Genomic DNA, 19400 nt, shown 5'->3' with positions numbered 1-19400 from the left:
TTATTGATGAAGCAGCTAAAGATGGTTGGGTCTAGGACACTATTCTGAGGAACTACTGCAATGATATCCGGGAACAGAGATGATTGACCTACAACAACCACAATCATCTTCCTTCGTGCAAGGTATGACCCCTACCAGCAGAGAATTTTTGCCTTGATTCCCATTGGCTCCAGTTTTGCTAGGGCTCCTTGATGCCACACTCTGTCAAATGGGGCCTTGATGTCAAGGGCAGTCACTCTCACCTCACCTTTGGAGTTCAGCTCTTTTGTCCATGTTTCAGCCAAGGCTGCAAAGAGGTCAGAAACTGAGTAACTCTGGCAGAATATAAGAACATAAGAATTAGGAACAGGAGTAGACCATTCGGCCCCTCAGGCCTGCTCCACCATTCAATCAGGTCATGGTTGATCTTCTTGTGTTTCGATTTCCACATTCCCCATCTAACCCCAATAACCTTTGATTGCCTTGCCTAACAAAAACCTATCTACCTCTGCCTTAAAAATATTCAGTGACCCCGCCTCCACCACCTTCAGAGGCAAAGAATTCCAAAGTTGCACAACCCTCTGAGAGAAAAGAATTCTCCTCATGTCTTTCCTAAAAGGGTGACCCCTAATTTTAAAACACTGCCTCCTAGTCCTGGACTCACCCCAAGAGGAAACACCCTTTCCACGTCCACCTTGTCAAGGCCTTTCAGGATCTTGTATACTTCAATCAAATCACCCCTCACTCTTCTAAACTCCTGTGGAAACAAGCCCAGTCTGTCCAACATTTCCTTAGAAGACAACCCACTCATTCCAGGTATTAATCTAGTCAACCTCCTCTGAACCGCCTCCAACACATTTACATCCTTCCTTAAATAAGGAGACCAAAACTGTGCACTGTATTCGAGGTGCGGTCTCACCAATGCCCTGTATAACTGAAGCATAACACCAAGACTGAGTGTCAGTGAGCAGGTCATTGCTAAGCAAGTGCCACTTGATAGCACTGTTGATGACCCCGTCCATCACTTCACTGGTGACGGAGAGTAGACTGACGGGGCTGTAATTGGCTGGGTTGAATTTGTGCTGCTTTTTGTGTACAGGACATACCTGGGTAATTTTCCACATTGCCAGATCGATGCCAGTGTTGTAGCTTTTAAATGAAGGAAAATGACTTTTAAAAGACCTATACGAAACCATTATACACAGCATAGTCAGGTTCTTAGTAAATTAAAAAGAAAATCATATTCAAAATTAGTGTCCTTGTGCCCTAACATCTTGGTTTGAAACCCTTCTTAAAGGCCCAGAAACAGGCACAATTAGTGGAAGCTATCATGGTGATTAATTGATCTGGGGACGAGGTCAGTTTTGTGTGAGGGGCCAGCCCCGGCACAATGTTTTTTTTTAAATGAGTGCAAAAGATTGTGAAAACTCAATTTGCACTGGATGTAAGATGCACTTGAGATTCCATGATCTTTTGTGTTGGTTTGGCAGGTTTTGTAACACATCTTGCTAAAAGAGACAGCACAATCTAGCGCAAACTCCTGGCCATATGACAGCAATGCTTAGTTCAGTCCTGATGTGACCCATCCCCCCTCCCCCAACACCCCCTTTCAGGTTTTAAAATCTTTCCACTGATATAATTTGGTTATGGAGAATATCAGTGTGAAAGCTGACAGTGACAATGGCAACATTTCCTCTAAGTAGGGTATGAGGTCTTGTGGCACGGTGGGTAGCGTTCCTACCTCAGGGTCAGAAGATCCGTGTTCAAGGACTTGATGGCCACAGAAGATGTGATCATAATGTGGCCAAACAAGCTAATTATCTGCCTGTATTCTGTCCAATACACTTGACGGCAGGTGATAAGAGTAGGAGAGCTTCCTGATCAGCCATACTGCAGAAGGCAATAGCAAGCCACTGCAGTACTTTGCCAAGCATAATCATGGTTGCCAACACTCTGTCAGGGCTTGCTACTAACGGAGGAGGAGGAATCAGGATATCTCCCCCAAAAGTGAAGTAAAAGTGCAATGCTGTTACCAATAATTTTACCAAGCTTTCAAATGCAGAATAAAGACACCTTGCAACTCACAGCAAAGCAAAGCAGAAAATCGGCAACTAGGAGAAAAGTACAGAAAGGCACAGACAGTAGGTGGATCTTATCCCGCGTGAAGATGCCAACCATGCTTGCACCAGATGTCAGGAGGCATCTCATGGGTGGGTGGAGATTACACCTGAGAGATGGAGACCGCCCCCCCACCCCGACCCCATGTCAGAAATTACCAATCCAGTGGCTCAGTCAGGACCCAGTTGTATGTCTGGAAGCTGGGCAGTTGAGTAAGTTGCAGATGGATAAGCTTGGGCCCTGCTGGTGGGGTCGAGGCCAATGAACCCCTGAAGTAAAGGAGCGTTATTTTTAATCCCTACTCGAGGAAGACATGGCTGGGGGTTTGAGTGGCGGAGTAAGGGACAGGGGTGAGGACAAGGCCACTATCCCCCTCCCCATGGCAGGAACGCGCCAGAGTTTTTGGTCAAATGATACAGGCAATTGCTGGAGTCACCCTCATAGTGGTGCTTGCAGCCATCTTGCACCACTCAAATGAGGTGACTTCCCACTGACCCCTCAAAGTCCGGTGGAATCAATAATGAAGGGCATCATACAGGCCTAATCACCAAGATCCCATTGTGAGGAGTCTCTGGGCTAGAAAATGCAGGAAATATATGAAAGAAGGAACAAACACAGGTTAATATTTTGTGCGGAAACCTTTGTCAGAATTGACACAATTGGACAAAAGCTACCAGCAGGAGTCCATCCTGTTGAGTTTGGCAGGCTTTGCATTGGCTGGTCAATGTTTCTTGTGTGAGTGAATTTTCATTCCAGGTGTACCAGGTTTCCTTTGAATCTTGGTGAATATCGCTGTGTCTGTGGATGGTTTTATTTGCAGGTAACAGGGAACTGGCCACCAGCTGGAGAGCCAACAGGAGCCCTGTGCCACCTCATTTGCGGAAGGCGTGCCAGATTTAAGTGCATCCTAGCCACTTAAGTGGACAGCAACGAGCCTTCCCAAGGATTAAGGACCCTGGGGCTGGAAATTCTGCATCCCAAGAGTTGTCTGCCAACCAGAGGCCGGCATCTGTGCATTGCAGACAGCGCCACTGGAGGAGCAGTGGATGTGTTGCTATTAATGCGCCAAGGGAGAGGCCTAGAATCACAGAGACCCAAGGGTGAGTGTGGGCATGATGACAGTTGCAGGGGGAGAGATGAGGGGAGATGACAACAAGGGAAAGGGGATGGTTCTCAGCAAACCACACCCCACTTTCCAATGCCGGGCCCCTCATTCATGCACTGAATGCGTTTGAATAAGGGACCCCCTCCCCCGCCACATCCCTCCCCAACCACACCGGGAACCTGCAAGCAAACACGCCAGGTTTTGCTGTCGGGATTCCCCTGTGACGACTGCCTCATCCGCCACTGGTTAAATAGCAACGACTGCAGGATGAGACCCTTAAATGGGCATTAATTAACCACTTAAATGTCTCAATTGGCAGCAGGGTGAGAAACGTAAAAGCATAGAAAATAGGAGCAGGAGTAGGCCATTCGGCCCTTCGAGCCTGCTCTGCCATTCAATATGATCATGGCTGATCCTGCATCTCAACACCATACTCCCACTCTCTCGCCAAACTCCTTGATGCCTTCACAGTCCAGGAATCTATTTCTTTCTTTAATATATTCAGTGATGTGGCCTCTACAGCCTGCTGTGGTAGAGAATTCTTCTGAGTGAAGATGTTTCTCCTCATCTCATTCCTAAATGTATCTTCAGACTGTGACCCGTTGTTCTAGACCCCCAACCAAAGGAAAAATCATCCCTGCATCCAGTCTGTCCATCCCTGTCAGAATTTTAAATGTTTCAATGAGATCCCCTCTCATTCTTCTAGACTCCATTGAATACAGGCCTAGTCGGCCCAATCTCTCCTCATACGACAATCCCGCTACCCCAGAATCAGTCTGCTGAACCTTTGCTGCACTTGCTCTATGGCAAGTATATCTTTTCTTAGGTAAGGAAACCAAAACTGCACACAATACTCCAGGTGTGGTCTCACCAAGGCCCTGTACAGCTGCAGTAAGACATCCTTGCTCCTGTACTCAAGTCCTCTCACAATGAAGGCCAACATAGCATTTGCCTTCGTAACTGCTTGCTGCATCTGCGTGCTTGCTTTCAGTGATTGGTGTACAAGGACACCCAGATCCCTTTGTACATCAACATTTCCCAATCTATCACCATTTAAATAATACTCTGCCATTCTGTTTTTCCTACTAAAGTGGATAACTTCACACTTATCCATGTTATACTTCATCTGCCATATATTTGCCCACTCACTCAATCTGTGTAAATCAACCTGCAGCCTCTTAACACCCTCCTCATTGCTCACATTCCCACCAAGTTTTGTGTCATCAGCAAACTTGGAAATATAACATTTGGTCCCTTCATCCATATCATTGATATATATTGTGAATAGTTGGGGCCCAAGCACTGATCCCTGTGGTACCCGACTAGTCACCGCTTGCCACTACGAAAAAGACCCATTTATTCCTAGTCTCTGTTTCCTGTCTGCTAACCAATCCATGCCAATATATTACCTCCAATCCCATGTGCTTTAATTTTACAAACTAACCTCCTATGTGGGACTTTATCAAAACTTTCTGAAAATCCAAACACACCACATCCACTGGTTCCCCCATATCTATTCTGCTAGTTACATCCTCAAAAAACTCCAGTAGGTTTTTCAAACACGATTTCCCATTCATAAATCCATGTTGACTGTGTCTAATCGTGTTGATATTTTCTAAGTGTCCTGTTATCACATCCTTTATAATAGGCTCTAGCATTTTCCCTCCTACTGATGTTAGGCTAACTGATTTGTAATTTGATGTTTTTTCCCCTCTCTCCTTTTTTAAATAATGGGGTTACATTTGTCACCCTCCAATCTGCCGGTACTGTTCCAGAATCTAAAGAATTCTGGAAGATGACAACCAACACATCTACTATTTCCATGGGCACCTTCTATAGTATCCTGGGATGTAGATTATCAGGCCCTGGGGATTTATCAGCCTTCAGTCCCATTAATTTCTCCAGCATTATTGTTTTAGTAATACTAATTTCCTTCAATCCCTCCTTCTCACTAGACCCTGGGGAAGATAACTGGGAAATTATTTGCCTCTTCTTCCGAGAAGACAGACTAAAGTAATTGTTCTGCCTACTTCACTTTGCATCCTAATGAAGAATTATATCATTTTGTGGTCATTGTCCCCTAAAGGACACTGCACAACAAGATTATTAATTAACTCCTTCTCATTGCACAATACCAAATCTAGGACAGCCTGTTCCCTAGTCGGTTCCTCTAATCTAAAAAAAACATCTCGTACATAGCCCAGGAATTCATCCACCACAGTATTATTGCTAAATTGATTTGCCCAGCCTATATGTAGCATCCTTGTTACAGGCATCTCTAATTTCCTGCTTAATGACTTCCCCTACCTTATCACTACTGTTCGGAGGCTTATAGACGACTCCCACTAATGTTTTCTGCCCGTTGTTGCTTCTTAGCTCCACACAGACTGATCCTACATCTTGATTTTTCTGAGCCAATATCCTCTCTCACTATTGCTCTGATTTCATCCTTAACTAACAACACTACGTCACCTCCTTTTCCTTTTTGCCTGTCCGTCCTAAATAGCAACTACCCTTGGATATTCAGTTCCCAACCTTGGTCATCCTGCAGCTAAACCTCCATAATCACAGACATATCATACCCGTTTACATCTATTTGCGCTGTCAGGAGTGTGATGGAATACTCCCCACTTGCCTGGATGAGTGCAGCTCCCAAAATACTCAAGAAGCTTGATACCATCGAGGACAAAGCCACTTGATTGGCACCCCATCCACAAACATTCACTCCCTCCACCACCAACGCACAATAGTAGCAGTGTGTACCATCTACAAGATGCACTGCAGGAATTCACCAAGGCTTCTTCGACAGCACCTTCCAAACCTATGACCACTATCGTCTCGAAGGACAAGGACAGCAGATAGATGGGAACACCACCACCTGGAAGTTCTCCTTTAAGTCACTCACCATCCTGACTTGGAAATATATCACCATTCCTTCACTGTCGCTGGGTCAAAATCCTGGAACTCTCCTCCTAACAGCACTGTGGGTGTACCTACACCATGGGGACTGCAGCGGTTCAAGAAGGCAGCTCACCGCCACCTTCTCAAGGGCAACTAAGAATGGGCAATAAATGCTGGCCCAGCCAGTGAAGCCCACAGCCTGTGAATGAATTTTAAAAATTTCATCCACCTTATTGCGAATGCTCCATGCATTCAGATACCTTTAGGCTTGTCTTTTGAATATTTTTACCCATTTTTTTGTACTATGGCCCTATTTGCTGCTAGCCCTTGTTCCCTTTGCCTTCCACGTTTGTTTTCTACTTTTCTGCCTTTCACTCCTATCTTTCTTTCCCTGTCTTGTGTTTTCCCACTCCGGTTCCCATTCTCCTGCCCATCTAGTTTAAGCCCTCCCCTTCCCAGGCTTAATCAGGACAAGAGGCCAAACCAATTAAATTCCCCTGCTTCCAAACTTGCCTCAGGGAAGGACATTAAATTCCACCCTAAGTATCCATCTTTTTTTTTTCATTTATTCATTCATGGGATGTGAGCTTCACTAGGTAAGCCTGCATTTTTGCCCATCTCTAATTGCCCATGAGAATGTGGCGAGAGTGCCTTCTTGAACCACTGCAGTCCACAGTGCTGTTAGGAAGGGAGTCCCAGGATTTTAACCTAGCCATAATGAAGGAATGACAATATAGTTCCACTCAGGGTGGTGTGTGGCTTGGATGGGAACTTGCAGACAGTGGTGTTCCCATGCATCTACTGCCTTTGTTCTTCTGGGTGGTAGTAGTCGCAGATTTGTTGAAAGAGCCTTGGCGAGATGCTGCAATGGGTCTTGAAGTTGCCATGGTACACCAGTGATGGAGGGTGTGAATATTTAAGCTGGTGGATGTGGTGCCAACCAAATGGGCTGCTTTGTCCTGGCTGTATTAAGTTTCCTTAGTGTTGTGGGAGCTGGCACTAATCCTGGCAAGTGGAGAGTATTCCATCACACTCCTGACTTGTGCCTGGTAAATGGCAGACTGCATTATGCAGCACACTGCAGTGATGGTGCTCTGAGTCTCAGAGTAGAAAATGTGCACTGGGTGGGTGTAACACACAGTGAAAGTGAGGGATATAGGACAGATTGAGCTCAGGAATCAGAACAACAGTTTCCAGGTGAACACAAGCCCAGCATCAAACGCTATCTCTCCATTCCAGAACCAAGGGCACAATGGCCCCAGTGGAGCACCCCCAATGTGCTGTTCACCATCACTTTCCATCTGCAGTTTTTTAAATCTAACAATTTGCATTTCTCCGGCCTAGCATTCAGGAAGAGCTTCATTTAAATTTTATGTTTGACAGGAAATTGCTTATTTAAGGTAAAGTGCCAGAGGTACCTGGACTTTTAAATGATGCCTGCTGAAAAGGAAGCAATCATTTCGGAAGTGATCTTAAAAGCAATGCAGTCACCAACATTCCTTCAAATTAGAACCTTTGTGATCTCTGGAACGTTGCCAACTGCACAATTTTTGAGAAAATATCAGACTGCAATTCAGTGATAAGAATACAAGAATGTGAAAAGATAGTTCATTTCCTGCAATCTGACTCTTCTTGTTCAAATCCTGCCTAAATGCCTCCACTGCATCCACACCACCGCACCCCCACTGCCTCATTAACCCCCATTGATCCCACTCGTTCCTAGAACTCTGCCGCAGTGACATTTTTCTGTTTACACTTACTTGCACTAAATCCACTTTAATAGCTTCTTGTCAATCGGAAAATGATTACAGCAGGTGAAACCTTCTTCCTGGAGTTAACCTTAAAGGCGTAAAATTCCTCCTGTTGATCTTCTCTTGGGTATACCCCCTGTGAATGACGCAGTAATTCCTTAAGTTGTGTTTAATTGTTTGCTTCATGAGTTCTTCATTGTTATCTCTGGTTATGAGTTTATTTCTGTATAGAACCTCCTTCACCCTCTTGTATCCTTCAGTTCATTCAATCCAGACTCATGCTTCCCTTCCCAGTCTCCAATATCATGAAGACCTTCCGACCAACATTAATTCTTCACATATTTGAAAACAAAGTTACCCATAATAGTCCAGAGACACAAAAGTCTAAAAACAGAAAATGCTGGAAATCAATCAGTCCGATGGATTTGGCCTTCAGCCTGGGTTTCTGAGAATAAGCAAGCAGGATGTCAACCCGATTACACTGGTTGTTTATTCACTTTACCCATGGCTTGTTTCTCCATTCCATATTGGTAGGTGGTCCTTGGAGACTGATTGTGATGAGGGTAGCAAATGAGCCTGCACACACCTAGTAGTGTAAATGGTTCAATTTCCAAATGAGTCCTAGACCTTTTCATCATATGCTCATAAAGCACAATAAGGTCAACAGGTCAGGCAATATCTATGGAGAGATGGGGGAAATGGTGCCATGGTAGCACTGTTCCTAGGCCAGTATTCCAGAGACCCAAATGAATGCTCCAGTGACATGGATTCAAATCCCATCATAGCAGCTGATGGAATTTAAATTCAATTAATTAAAACTGGAGTTGAAAGCTAGCCTCAGTAATGGTGACCACACAGCCATCATTGATTGCTCTAAAAACCCATCTGGTTCACTTATGTGCCGTGCTTACCTGGTCTGGCATACATGTGACTCCAGACCCACAATAATGTGGTTGGCTCTGAACTGCCCTCTGAAATGGCCTAATAAGCCATTCAGGTCAAGGGCAATTAGGGATGGGCAACAAATGCTGGCCTTGCCAGCAAAGCCCACATCTCATCAAAAAATAAAAGAAAGAAAGAGAAACAGAGTTAATGTTTCAGCTCAATGACCTTTCATCAGAACTGGGAAAAGATAAAAATGTAAGCAGGTGAAATGGGGAAGAGTAGAAAAAGAAGAATAGAGGCATTAAATGACAGAAGCATTGGTTGTGCAGAGCCAAAGATAATGGAACATAATAAAGAAACAAAAGGTGTGTCCAGAGGAGGTGTGAATGGCAGAATAATGAACAGCTGCCACCTGATAACAAAAACAGGGGGACAAAAGGATTATGACCAAGACATGCAAAGAAAAGAGAAAAAAAAATGGGGGAAGAGGCTGAAATTATTGAACTCAATGTTGAGTCCAGAATGCGGCAAAGTACCTAATCAAAAGACGAGGTTATGTTGTGTTCGAACTTGTGGTGAGCTTCATCGGTACACAGCAGTAGGTCGAGGACAGAGATGTGAGTAGGTGGAGAATTAAAATGACAGGCGACCAGAATCTCAGGGTTATGCTTGCAGACTGAACGGAGATGGTCCACTAAGCAGTTACCCAATCAGCATTTGGTCTCCCCAGTGTAGAGCAGACCACATTGTGAGCAGTGAATACTGTGTACTGAATTGAAAGAAGTGCAAGTAACAAAAAATATTAAAATAAAATCACTTTTAAAAATGTTCACATGGTGCAAGTTAAAGATTAAGCCACAAATATGGGTGAAGGAAAGTGCTAAAATATTCAAGGCAAACATTTTTTAAAATATCATTATGAAAAAATTAAGCCTAAAAAAATCTGTAACCAGTTAACAGTACTCCATGAATATAAAATTGATTTTTCAGGGCTAGTTTTGTTGTTCATCAAGGTTTATTAATCTCATCGCCATTAGAAACCCAGTTATGCCTTCTCGAACAAGGTGTAACTTTTTATAGGGTGTCTAACAGCAATGCAGGAGGGGGTAGTTCAAATTCTCGCTGACTTCACGATGGCTGACTCTGGGAGTGGTGTGAGGGTACAGTTCGCAGCACAGCTTGTGTCGTAGCCCTGAGTGACTGACGACAACTCAAGGATTTCTGCACTAATCTGTGCGTGCCCGACATTCTGAAGTAGCTGTCAGTTTCAGAGGAATAAGAAGGGGCGAACGCTGATAGTTTACCATCAAATCCACACCCTTTCCCCCAACACAAAACCTTGCCCATTGGATGAGCCACAATTAGATAAGCATTCCCTTTGTATTTTTGATTTTAAGATTTTTACAAAGGAATCCATATTCTAAATTGGCAATAGCCCAAAAAAAAGTGTCTAACTCATGTATCTGTTTTGATAACGGCTAATGATTAGTAAATAAATCAAATGAAGTAAATGTGTTTTATTTTCTCCATCTGTTTCCTTTGGTCTCCTACACAGACCAAGCCTGTTTCAAAACTTTGACCAATACCCCTCATAACAAAAGCATCAACAACAACCTGCATTTATACAGCACCTGTAACATAGTAAAAGCTCCCGAGGCTTTTCACAGGATCATTATCAAACAGGCTCAGACACCAAGACACATAAGGAGATACTAGGACAAGCTTGGTTAGGTTTTAAGGAGCGTCTAAAAGGAGCAGAGCTAAAAAGGCATCGGGGTTTAGGGAGGGAATTCCAGAGCTTAGGGTTCAGGCAGCTAAAGACCATTGGTGGAGCAAAGAAAATGGGGGAGGGGTGGCAAAGATTCCAGAAGTAAAGGAACACAAAGATCTTGGAAGGTTGTTGTTTGCTGGAGGACCTTACAGGGATAGGGTGGGGCAAGGACATTAAAGGGTATGGAAACAAGGATGAGAATTTTAATGTTGAGGAGTTGCCGGACTGGGAACCAATGTAGGTCAGCCAGCACAGAGGTGATGGCTGAATGGGACTTGGTATGAGTTAGGATACAACAGAGTTTTGGATAAGCTCAAATTTACAAAGTAGGCGTGGTGATGGTCATGAGGCAGGAGCATGTCACAATCATGGAGTATAGAGGTGACAAATGTTTGGAGCAGCAGATGAGCTGCTTGCTGTTGATGAGAGAGAGCATGTCTCATCCTTTGATTTTTCCTCCCCCCAACCCCTTCAGAGTTCCATCTGATCCCTCTCAGTATGTTACAGTGCGACTGTTAATGCACTATGTGCAAAATACAAAGGATGAACTTCCTGTCACCCCATTGTCTCTGTGCCTTGGAGCCCCACCACTCTGTGTCACCTTGATGACTGATTGTTCGACCAATGTTCCTTAACAAATGCTTCTAAGATCAGCAAAGTGCTTTGTGGATTAATTGTAAACTCATTGCAGCTTGCATCTTTTCTTCAATAAAATATGAGTTTTTAGATATGGGTAATCAACACCTGAGCTTATATTAAGCCTTCGGGATTTATGTTTAGACGTGGCGTTATTTATTTATCTTGTCATTCTTCTCAACTCAAAGGTCCCTGCAAGATCTTTCCAAGCAAACAGACATACCGTACGGCACGGTGATGGAGTCGGCTGTGTATGAGCATGTTCGAGTCAAAGGAATGAACCCCTTTGAGAGAGACAATATGTACGCCCAAATGTGGAGGATGATCAACAGAGGTAACGGCACAGAAACCTCGGTGAAGGATTCCCAGGACGGCATCCGAAGGGTACAGTGCATTTCTCTCATGTCTTTCCACCAGCTGTATATTATTCTTCTAAATGTTGGATGAGATTGTTGTACTCTGGTGAATAGTTCTGTGTGGGAGAATGCAAATTACTGAATTCTAGATAAACGGAGGAGTTCAAATGTCACCCTAAGCAGCAATTTTATTTTTCTTACTGCCTTTTTCTTCCATTTACAAAAAAGATAATGTGCTCCATTTAATTTTGTCACATTTACGTCATTCCTTTAGCTAAAAGAAATGCAACCCCCTGCAAAGGCCACGATAATGGGCAGCAAAGTGGTCATATACCATTTTCTCTTCTCTCTGCTCTGTACCTTCCTCGTGACATAGCTACAGTATTACATCCTAAATATGTGCAGTGCAGCACATTGGAGATGCAGAGAAGATTTACTAGAATGATACCAAAATTGAGACTTGATACCAATCAGGAAAGATTGAACAAGCTGTTGATCTGTTCTCTAGAAGAGGTGACTGAGGGGTGATCTGAGAGAGGTATTTAAGATTATAAAAGGGTTTGATAGGATAGAGGTGGGGACGATATTTGCACTTGTGAACAAGAAATGAGGGCCATAAATATAAGATAGTCACTAATAAAACTTATCGTAAATTCAGGAGAAATCTCTCTATTCAGAAAGTGGTTTGAATGTGGAACTCGCTACCACAGAGAGTAGTTTAGGTGAATAGCATAGACATATGTAAGGAGGAGCTTGATAACCACATGAGGGAGCAAGGAACTAACAGGGTGTGTTGATAGGTTTAGACGAAGAAGGGCTGAGAGGAGGCTCAAGTGGAACATAAATTCCAGCAATGATCTGTTGGGCTGAATGGCAATTTTTTTTTATTCATTCATGGGATGTGGACGTCGCTGGCTGGGCCAGCATTTATTGCCCATCCCTAATTGCCCTTGAGTAGGTGGTGGTGAGCTGCCTTCTTGAGCTGCTGTAGTCCATATGGCAGAAAAATTGAGCTGATGTTGAAGATCAGCCATGATTAATTAGTTGGGGGGAGGGAGTTCCAGGATTTTAACCCAGCGACTGTGAAGGAACCGCGATATATTGCCAATTCAGGATGGTGAGTGGCTTGGAGGGGATTGTTTCTGCGCTTGTGAGTTCTAGAACTTTGTAACCAGCAACCTGGAATGTACTTCTCTTGGCTTAATCTTTACTAAACTGTCATTCATTTCTAACAGCAGTTTAGGAAAATATTATTTCTTTATTTTTATCCACTCATCTCTATGATGCCTTTCTCATCCTGATTCATAAGCTTCATGCAAACCAACCCTTAACACTGACCTAACACCCTTTGTTTGGTTGACAATTTAAGTACATTGGAAGATTTTTGAACTGGGGGGTAGTTTTTGGATAAGGGAGGAAAAAAAACAGTTTGCTGACCTGAATTATAGCTTTAGAAACAACTGTTTCAAAGAGCAAAAGCCATCCTAACTGTTTCATATGAAATGCAGAGACGAGTAAGGAATGAAAGTTATTGGGGATTCTATCGATTGGCTGCAGTAACTACCAGAGAAGATGGATATAAACATGCAGTTAATTGGGATGAGGGGGCTGTCCTATGAAGACAGATTGGGTATAGTGGGCTTGTACTCTCTGGACAAGGCAGATGCTGTTTCCCATACCTGAGAGCTTAAAACTAGGGGTCATCATCTCAGGATAAAGGGTCGGCATTTTAGTTCTGAGATGAGGAAATATTTCTTCACTCAGAGGGTTGTGACTCTCTGGAATTCTTTACTACAGAGAGCTGAGGATATTCACTAGTATATTCAAGACTAAGATCGATAGCCTCTGCACCCGAAGGGAATCAAGGGATATGGGGATAGGCCAGGAAAAATTGAGTTGATGCTGAAGATCAGCCATGGTTAATTAAATGTGTGTTTTGTCTCGCTCCATAGAGCCGAATTGATTTGAAAGAGATATTCAAAATCATGAGGCGTCTGGATAGTGTAAATAGGGAGAAACTGTTCCAAAAGGGTTAGGGTCTAGAATGCACTGCCTGAGAGTGTGGTGGAGGCAGGACCAACTGAGGCTTTCAAAAGGGAATTGGATCATTACCTGAAAAGGAAAAATTTATAGGGCTACAGGAAAAAGCAGGGGAGCGGCACTTGGTGAAATGCCCCTTCAGAGGCCCAGCACAGAGATGATAGGTCAAATGGCCTCCTTTTGTTGCAATAACCATTCCATAATCCTATTCTATGCGAGAATCTTGAATGATGGAGCAGGCTCGAAGGGCAAATGGCCTTATTCTCTTTCCATTTCTTATGTTTCTTATATCATAGAACACCAAGGTCCCTAGCTATTGCTCACACTGAGTAATTGCTACATTCTCATTGGACATACACATCATTCTGGGATTTTTAACCTAGACATTTTTCTCAGGTGCAGTGTCTCAGAGCATTCATCAAGGTAAGCTTCTAGGAAGAGTGCAAAGGCCTTGGAGAGGCTCACAGTTTCACAGAATTTTAATGGCACAGAAGGAAGCCATTCAGCCCATTGTGTCTGCACCAGCTCTCCAAATGAGCATTATGACCTATTGCCGTTGATCTGCCTTTTCCCCGTATCCCATTGTTTCTATTCAAATAATCATCTAATGCCCTCTTGAATTCCTCGATTGAACCTGCCTTCACCACACTTCCAGGCAGTGCATTCCAGACCCACTGGTTGTGTGAAAAAGTTTTTTTCTCAGAATGAAGGATGCAGAAGAGATTTGCTGGAATGGACTTTAGTTATGTGGAGAGAGTTGGGAGGCTGGAGTCGTTCTCCTTAGAGCAAAGAAGATTAAGAGGAGACTTGATAAACGTTGTCGAGTGGTTTTGACAGAGTAAATGAGGAGAAACACTTTGTGGTGGAAGAAGGGTCAGCAACCAGTGTTGTTGTAAACTAAGCTGCATGGTCTGAAAGGCCGGTTGAAGCAGATTTATTAATAACTTTCAAAAGGAAATTGGATAAGCACTTGAAAAGAAAATAATACAGAGCTACAAGGAAATAGCAGCGAGTGGGATTAATTGAACAGCTCTCTCAAATAGTCAGCACAGCCACAATGGCCTGAAACACCTCCCTTTGCAACGCATCATTTCAAGATTCTTCTATTATTATAACCCCTTGCTTTGTATGACCTAACGTGCACCATTAGCTGCCCAATAAGGATGCATTTTGAAACAAACTCAGGAATTAAACTAAAGCATTAATTTATATCATGCCGTCGTGTGGTGCTTCCGCGGCTTTGGAAAGAGATGGGAATGGAAGTTCGGGTGCTTCCATTTCTGGGCATGTGATGGGGTTGTGGTGGGTGGGGCAGGGGTGGGGTGGGTCACGCTGGGGACAATACTAGGCCGGCGGCGCCTCAAATATCGGTCCCCATTTCCATGGGGCCAGCAAGCTGCAAAGTGCAATGGAAGGTCAGGTGGCGGCTGGCACTGAATTGAGGAGCGGGATCGAGCCGGAAGACCAGCGAGACAGCAGCGGTCAGGGGGAACCGTTGGAGGAGGAAAACAGTTTTGCTTTATGCTGACAGTAGTTTCAGCGGCTAATTGATGTTGTTAAGTCGAATGTTTGGCTGGAGGGAGGTTTAACAGGACATGGTGGGGGCTTCAGCAAGTTGCTACGGCAGAGGCAGCCAAGATGCTGCAAGGAAGACCCCAGTTGTAGAAAGCTTTGGGAATGGCAAGAAATTGCATTTATACAACACCTTAAATGTAATGAAGCATTTGAAAATGGGTTTTAGGACTTCAAATAAAGTTTGACATTGAGACACATTAGGAGATATTAGGATAGGTGACCAAAGACTTGGTCAAAGAGGACAATTTTATAAGGAGTATCTTCGAGGAGGAGAGAGACTGAAGAGAGGTTTAGGGAGGGAATTCCAGAGCTTCGGACTAGGCAGTTGAGTGGCTGCCAGTGGTGGAGCAATGAAAATTGAGATGTGTAAGAAACCAGAATTGGAGGAATGCAGCTATTTCAGAGGGCTGTAGGATTAGAGGAGCCATATTCCATCTGAAGTCCCAGGGCACAGATCGCACTGACAAGGTGCATGTCTATGTACCTTCTTCTCACTCAGGTCACGACAGTCCTGAAGGAACAGAATCCCCAGAGACTCCTTTCTCATCACAACATAGGAGCATAGGACTTATTAGCAGGGGTAGGCCATTCATCCCTTCAAGCCTGCTTCACCATTCCATAAGATCATGACTGATCTTGTTGTGGTCTCAACTCCACTTTGCCGCCTACCCCCCCCATAACTCTTGACTCCCTTGTCTATCAAAAATCTGACTAAATCTGCCTTAAATAAATTCAATGACCCAGCATCCACTTCTTTCTGGGGAAGAGAATCCCACATATTAACAACCCTTTGAGAGAAAAAAATACTCCACATCTCAGTCTTAAACTGTAGAACCTCTGGTTCCTTGGTGTCTAGTTCTCTGAGCCCTACAAATGGCCTAGTGGGCTCTGGCACCACTTCATCCAATCCCCAAACCCTCACTCTTCCCCCCCAACAAACAATCTCACTCTTCCCCCCCAACAAACCACCCACCAAGCCCCTTGAGAGGCCACCAAAGTTCATTCGGCAGAGAGTCCACCCACCACTGTTAAAATGCCAGTGATGGCAGGAAGCAGCCGTTAATTGGCCGCTCAAGTCATTCAGTTGGCTTCTGGGCAGAAGGACTGTCCACTACCTTATGACATGCTGGTGGGAAAGGACAGGCCCACTCCCACCATACCCCACTAACCCACAACCCCTCAGCATTCCTTAAAGATTTTACAGGATTCCTCCCACCCCTACCGCACCCCCCTCCACAACCTTGTCCCCAGGGAACTGTAAAAGTCAGCCCAACATGTGGAGCATTTACATCTGCTAAGCAGCTGAATTTTAAACCCTCTTGGAGGATGAGGATGGAAGTCAGCATAGCTCGGTGTTTCCAGAGTGAGTGGAGAGTTTGAGAATCTTAGGTTTTTCGCCAGTCCTGTATCATTTTGTTAGTTCAGTTATTACTTCATGGTTATTGCTTAACTCAAAGGGCTTTCAAGTTAACACGTGTATACTGCCAAGTTTGTCCTCTGTTATTAGGTACATTGTACTATTAAAAGTGAATGATGCACAGCATATCAGCAAATGACAGGCATGACTGACAATACATTATTTATGATGCTGCTCATTCAGTAGGGCCGAGAGCTATATTATTTTGTATGCATATTTTATGCATTTGCTCTTGACTTATGTTGTATCACAGAACTGCTTTCTTTGAAATACCAGCACTGAACATTTTAATAAACTGCAGAGGTGGCTAGAATATGTTAAGAGGAATGCCAATGCTTGCATATTCCAAATATTAAAGTCAATTACCCAACCCAAAGGGTGTTTGGTTTGAGGTAAATTTTACAGCTTATCACCACTCTTGCCAAAGCATATCTTCAATCTAATTTTGACTCTGCGCACAACACCTAGAACATCTCTTGGTCAGACGCCAGTGATACTCTCCATGGCTGCAACCATAGTGCACCATCCCTTTACATCCTTTTTGATCTTTCTACATTGTCAATCACTCTCTTCCCCTCCACCATTCACCTCCCTTGCACTGTTCTAGCCTGGTTTCACTCCTTCCTGTCCCAACAAAATTAGCATATGAGTATAACTGAAAAGAGACATGTCGAAGCTTTTTGCCTTGCACTCATCAGGACATTCGCAAGAAAACCAAATGTAAAGGGAACAACAATTTATACTTCATGAGAAGAAAAGGCTGATTGGCTGGCAAATGGACTCTAATTAATAGAGGCGTTGCCATGGAGAATGCACCAGTTAATTGATGACTGAAATTTAAATGCCAACTTTTGTTTAACTTCAAATAAAAACTGAAAATCCTGGAAAAACTGAAAAGACCTGAAAAGCAGGTCTAACAGTATCTGTGGAAAGAGAGACAGAGTTAATGTTTTGAGTCCTTATGACTTCTTCAGAACTCTAAAGAAGAGTCATATGGACTCGAAGCGTTAACTCTGTTTCTCTCTCTATAGATGCTGTCAGACCTGCTGAGTTTTTCTAGCATTTTCTGTTTTTATTTCAGATTTCCAGCATCCGCAATATTTTGCTTTTATCTTTGTTTAAGTTCAAACCAGGCAGGTTGACTCTGATTGGACCTGAAAAATGCTTGTTGGACTTGTGGAAGCGCAAAGAGCTGTCTGGTGATATATATGATAGGGTTCGTCCTCAAGGCTCAATGCGCCCGTGTATGCATAGGTTGCCCAAGACACACAAAAGTGATGTCCTTTTGTGCCCTATCTTATCTATGACCAGTTCTGTACAACATAAATTAACCAAATGGTTAGGCAAGTTGCTACAACCAGTTTTGAGCAAGTTTTGCACATGTATGGAGAAGGAAACATTCACATTTGCGAAGACTGGGGAACTCCCTCCCTAACAGCACTGTGGGTGTACCTACAACACATGGACTGCAGCGGTTCAAGAAGGCAGCTCACCACCACCTTCTCAAGGGCAATTACAGATGGGCAATAAATGCTAGCCTAGCCAGCAATGCCCACATCCCATGAATGATTTTTTAAAAATCATACCTAACTTCACATCGGCTCTGAAATTCATAAATCACATAACTCATTTGTGTGATAGGCAGAATGTCAGTACATCCCAACGACTGGTGGATCATATCAAACAGCATGTCTCTTCGACTGTTCACAACAGGCAAGGTACAGACTGTACCCAGCCAGTCCATGCTTGCAAAACTCAAAACACTGTGTCCAATATTAGATGTGTTTCCACAATTGACATCGTTTTGATAAACAACCCTGAGTGCTCTAAGAACTCCTGACAACCAATTTAAGATTATCAGTCAGACTCCCAGTGTGGCCCACTTACACGTGCTAGAAACCATGTATATTCATACACAGAGCCCTGCTATTTGCAGACAGAAAGAACATGTACACACACTGCACCTGTTTCAACTGGACCAAAATAGGTGACGGCCATGCTCTGGTTCATTCCCCAGTGCAATACCCTGACCAATCAGTGGCAACCTGCCTGGTTTGAAAAGAAACAAAGCTTGTCAGTTAACTGTCAGTCATCAGTTAAATGGTGCATTCTCCATGGCAATGCCAATCAAAGTCCACTTGTCAACCAATCAGCACTCCCTTCTCCTGAAGTGTAAATTGTTCTCTTTATATTTGGTATTCCTGCGAATGTTCTGATGAGTACATGACAAAAAGCTTCAATATGTCTCTTTTTTCAACAATACACAAGTTTTGCACTATCAACAGACTAAAATTAGCTCAATGACCTCAAAAGCTCCTCCTCCTGCCCTTGCAAAGTCACCTCAGTTACGATTAAAGGTTTCATTCTTCTTGTTAGCTATACTAGATGACACCATTCGTAGGTCTGGTGATCAGCTTTCTAAAGTCAACAGACTGACCTACCTCTCCTTCATAACTCTTCACTCCTCAATTATCTGCTTTTAGCTAACAACAACTCAACTCGGTATCATAAGACTGAGGTCATCCTGTTCAACGCCATTAAAAACCTTGGTTCTTTGGTCCTAACTCTAGTCCCCTCACGAGCCGACTGCACAGCCTACATTTGAGAGTACTGACCTTGGTGCCCTCTTTGATTACACATGCTAACCACCACTTAGAGCACCTATTTCACCATTCAACCCAGCCTGCTTTCACCCATATCTCACTATGAGAACAGTTACCGAAACTATTCATCATACTTTGCCCCTTCCAACTTCCACTATTCCAAAGTTCTCCTTGCTGGCTTCCTGTGTTCTGCTGTTCACAAATTGAAATTCATCCAAAACTCTAATCCCCACTCTATCCTGCATTCTATTCGTCTCCGCATC

The 19400-nt window shown here is 43.7% G+C and overlaps 1 protein-coding gene across 1 annotated transcript in view; it reads left to right on the top strand.

Moving 5' to 3' along the window:
* Window positions 1-19400, top strand: part of grid2 (glutamate receptor, ionotropic, delta 2) — a 995712-nt gene that overhangs the window by 871177 nt on the left and 105135 nt on the right. Inside the window, exon 13 of the mRNA XM_041192382.1 lies at window positions 11335-11530. Within this exon, the coding sequence (XP_041048316.1) occupies window positions 11335-11530 (196 nt within the window). The remainder of the gene's footprint in view (window positions 1-11334; window positions 11531-19400) is intronic.

The sequence above is a fragment of the Carcharodon carcharias genome, chromosome 1 (genome assembly GCF_017639515.1).
Source record: "Carcharodon carcharias isolate sCarCar2 chromosome 1, sCarCar2.pri, whole genome shotgun sequence".
Taxonomy (NCBI): Eukaryota; Metazoa; Chordata; class Chondrichthyes; order Lamniformes; family Lamnidae; genus Carcharodon; species Carcharodon carcharias.
Note: the sequence above shows the minus strand (reverse complement) of the source record. Positions and strands in the feature narration are given on the sequence as shown.